This window comes from Cyprinus carpio, chromosome A2 (assembly GCF_018340385.1).
Source record: "Cyprinus carpio isolate SPL01 chromosome A2, ASM1834038v1, whole genome shotgun sequence".
Taxonomy (NCBI): domain Eukaryota; kingdom Metazoa; phylum Chordata; class Actinopteri; order Cypriniformes; family Cyprinidae; genus Cyprinus; species Cyprinus carpio.
Window position 1 is genome coordinate 7,470,747 of NC_056573.1, and position 3,760 is coordinate 7,474,506.

General features: G+C 37.9%; 1 protein-coding gene across 1 annotated transcript in view; it reads left to right on the top strand.

Moving 5' to 3' along the window:
* The first annotated feature begins 374 nt into the window (after positions 1 to 374).
* Positions 375 to 3,760, top strand: part of LOC109087449 (dnaJ homolog subfamily B member 4-like) — a 3,650-nt gene continuing 264 nt past the window's right edge. Inside the window, exons 1-3 of the mRNA XM_042770958.1 lie at positions 375 to 863; positions 1,299 to 1,876; positions 3,304 to 3,760. The exon at positions 3,304 to 3,760 is cut by the window's right edge and continues 264 nt beyond it. Of these exons, the coding sequence (XP_042626892.1) occupies positions 653 to 863; positions 1,299 to 1,876; positions 3,304 to 3,537 (1,023 nt within the window). The 5' untranslated portion in view covers positions 375 to 652 and the 3' untranslated portion in view covers positions 3,538 to 3,760. The remainder of the gene's footprint in view (positions 864 to 1,298; positions 1,877 to 3,303) is intronic.

Sequence of the window (3,760 nt, forward strand, 5' to 3'; positions counted from 1 at the left end):
AACCAGCATAAGCTGATTTTGGAATAAAATGTTAGGCCCTACCTATGGCCTACAGTACGCATATTGATTCATTTATGGAATATCAGGCTTTCTTTAATCAACATATACAAAGAAAGACAAAATAGAGTCAATATGCAATTTGGGGTCATATTTCATTTCATTTAAATTTTACTATTCTCTTTGCCTTTTTTTCCTCATACAAGAATAGAGCAAATACATGAAAGTGGAACCTCTTTGTCAGATTTTGTTTCCATACTGTAGATAGATAGATAGATAGATAGATAGATAGATAGATAGATAGATAGACTACATACTACACATCGTTACTCGTGCTCGAGTGAATTCAGATTTATCTGAAATGGGAAATGACGTGCCTCGGCTATTACGTTCTAGAAAGCACACTCTGATTCCAGAGCTGCACTGGTACAGGGGAGGGAGCAATGGCTATTTAAAGAGGGTAAAATAACACAAGATCTTTAGTGCTGAGTAACCGCCTCCAAACAGACACGACAGGATCGACTGATCATCTGTATCGCGGTTTTAAGAGGCAGGATTCGACACTGTAGCCACGACAGTGTTTTTATTCACTTCTTTTTCAAGAGACTGACGAATCCTCAGGAAGCGGAGCCGACCGGGGTTTGCATAGAAGAACATGGGCAAAGATTTTTACAAAATTTTGGGAATTGCAAAAGGAGCATCAGACGAGGACATCAAAAAGGCGTACAAAAAGCAGGCTCTGAAATGGCATCCTGACAAAAACAAGACGGCCAATGCGGAGGAGAAATTCAAGGAGGTCGCGGAGGCTTATGAAGTTCTTAGTGATCCAAAGAAACGAGAAATATATGACCAGTACGGCGAAGAAGGTAGGTTTACTTCATCTCTGTATTTTCCGAAATAACAGCGAAAATATAAATGCTTAATCCTTCTGTCTGCTAATCTGTTAAACATCTCGGATATAGGCTAAACGTTGTATTAATAAAAACGGAATCTCAGGTAACTTAGTAGGCTAGTCTATACAAAGTTGACCATAAGGAGTCAAGGGTTTTTTTTTTTTTTTTTTTTTTTTTTTTTGTCCTTTTAGTGCTCAATCAATGCATTCTTTAAAATCGGAAACAAAATTTCTGTATATGTTGTGTATTTAAGTGTCGAAACTGTGGTCTGACGATTTGTGTTTATTTAGGGGGGTACCGCAGTGGGATGCATTGTAATTCTTTAATATCATGAGGCCTATGGCCTAAATCTTTCTCAGTTTTCACCTAGAGATAAAACGTGTTTTCTGTCAAATCTGTGCATTTTAGGCCTTAAAGGAGGTGGAGGGGTGCCCGACGGGCCAGGAGGCAACTTCACCTACACCTTCCATGGAGATCCTCACGCGACGTTTGCAACGTTTTTCGGGGGAGCCAATCCTTTCGAGATATTTTTTGGCAGGAAAGTCAATGGACGAGATGACGATGACATGGAGGTGGACGGAAGTGACCCATTTGGTTCTTTTACGAGTTTTAACATTAATGGATTTCCACGCGAGCGGCACGTTGGTCAGGGCGGTCCGCCGCGCAGAAAACAGGACCCCGCGATCCACCACGAGCTCCGGGTGTCTCTAGAGGAGGTGTTCCACGGATGCACCAAGCGCATGAAAATCTCACGCAAGCGCTTGAATCCGGACGGGCGGACCTTGAGGACCGAGGACAAAATCCTTACTATTGAGATCAAGCGTGGGTGGAAAGAGGGAACCAAAATCACGTTTCCACGCGAGGGTGACGAAACGCCTAATACTATTCCTGCCGATATCGTGTTTGTCATTAAAGACAAGCCTCACGCCCACTTTCGACGAGAGGGCTCTGATATCGTGTACCCGGTCCGGGTCAGTTTGCGCCAGGTGAGAGAAGCCACGACTGACATCTGACTGTTGTGTTGTCTTGCTGTCTATCTGTCTGTCATTCTATCTATCTATCTATCTATCTATCTATCTATCTATTGTGTTGTCTTGCTGAGTTTAATATAGATTTTCACTTAAATTAGATAATTATTTTTTTTTTTACTCCCAAAGGCATATTTTTAACAGTATTTTTTACAGTAAAAGTACATGCAATATAATATTCAACCATATATGGTCATTTTAATTACAACAGGCCTATAAATCTATCTATATTATAAGTCTGACTTCAAAAATTTTGTCTTGTTGAGCATAATATAGATTTTCACCATTTAATTATATGATAGCCTAATGCATAATTTTTTACTTCAAAAAAAAATAATAATAATAATTTAGACAGTATTCTTCTGCAAAATTAGGCCTACAGGTATTAAATGTATACCTGGTATTAATTCTAGTAAATTCAATCTAATTTTACACCAGTTTTGGTAGGTTAAATTACAGCATGTAAGACCGACAGTTTAACATGTTAAATTGCCAATTAACATGTTTTTACTGTAGCATTTAGTTTCAGTTAAAATTATAAACACTTTTATAGTCTATAGATCTATCTATCTGTGCAGGGCTGTATAAGGCACAGTTTTGTACATTTGCCTAGCTAAAAATGTTAAATTCTTTGTGTGAAATCTTGTCTCTTACATAATGCAGTTTGGACAGGAAGGAATATGAGCTCGATCATCTGTTGTGAGATGCCAGAAAAGGAGCTCGCCCACTCAAACTGTTACAGGGCCACCAAGATGTGCATATATGGCAGAATCATTGATAGACAGTCCTGTGTCTGTAAATGTCATGACACAGAGTGGCCGTCAAAACCAATGAAATATGATTTTAGGCAGTTGGATGGGATGCGGGTGACGAAATGGAAAGAGTTGGATATGTTTTTTGCACACAATATTTGCTGTATAATTAATAGAAATGATGGTTGGCCTATATGTGTACAGGATACTATCAAGAAGAACGTTTAAGAAGAAATTTAAAGAACAAACTGAGAGTCAAGACGTGCATGAATAGCATGAAAAGCTGAAAAAAGAATGCGTATCTAAAACTGGTCCAATTTAATTACAGAATAATCCGAGTTGAAAGCAGCTCACACCAGGCATACATGAAACTTAGTCAGTCATTGCTTATATAAAGGGATGAAAATGTAAACCTTTTTATAACTTGTTTTATAACTATTTATATTGTAGTTATGCAGTTATGAACAGTTAATACTACAAGACTGCTTTTATATAAACTGTCTTATTAGTAGTAGAAATATAACAGCACATTCAAAGTTAAAGTTTTGGTAACAGAATATTGTTAATAACATTATTGTGAAGAGTTACCAATATTTCTTATCTTACTAACAATTGTTTTGTCTTTGATCCTAGTCATTGTGTGGAAGCTCTGTCACCGTGTCGACGATAGACGGTAAAACGTGCAATATGAAGATAACCGATGTTATCAAACCCGGCATGAGGAAGGTCATTGCTGGACAAGGACTGCCCTTCCCAAAGAACCCAGAACAAAGAGGGGACCTCATTGTGGAGTTTGATGTGAACTTTCCTGACAGTCTGCCATCTAATGCCAAGGATGTCCTGAAACGACACTTACCGACCTCATAAATGGAGCCTTGGACAGACTTAGTGACATTTCTATATGAACAATTCAGTCCCCACTAGACAAATCAAATTTTGAGAATGTGCAATTTCTATTTTTTATCTAAATGTTTATGTTATATATCTAATACATATATATGAATTATGTTGCATGCCTTTGTATGTCAGTGACAGTAGCAACTTAAAGTGCAATCTGTGTCTGAATATTTTTTTTTTTTTTTGTTCTCGC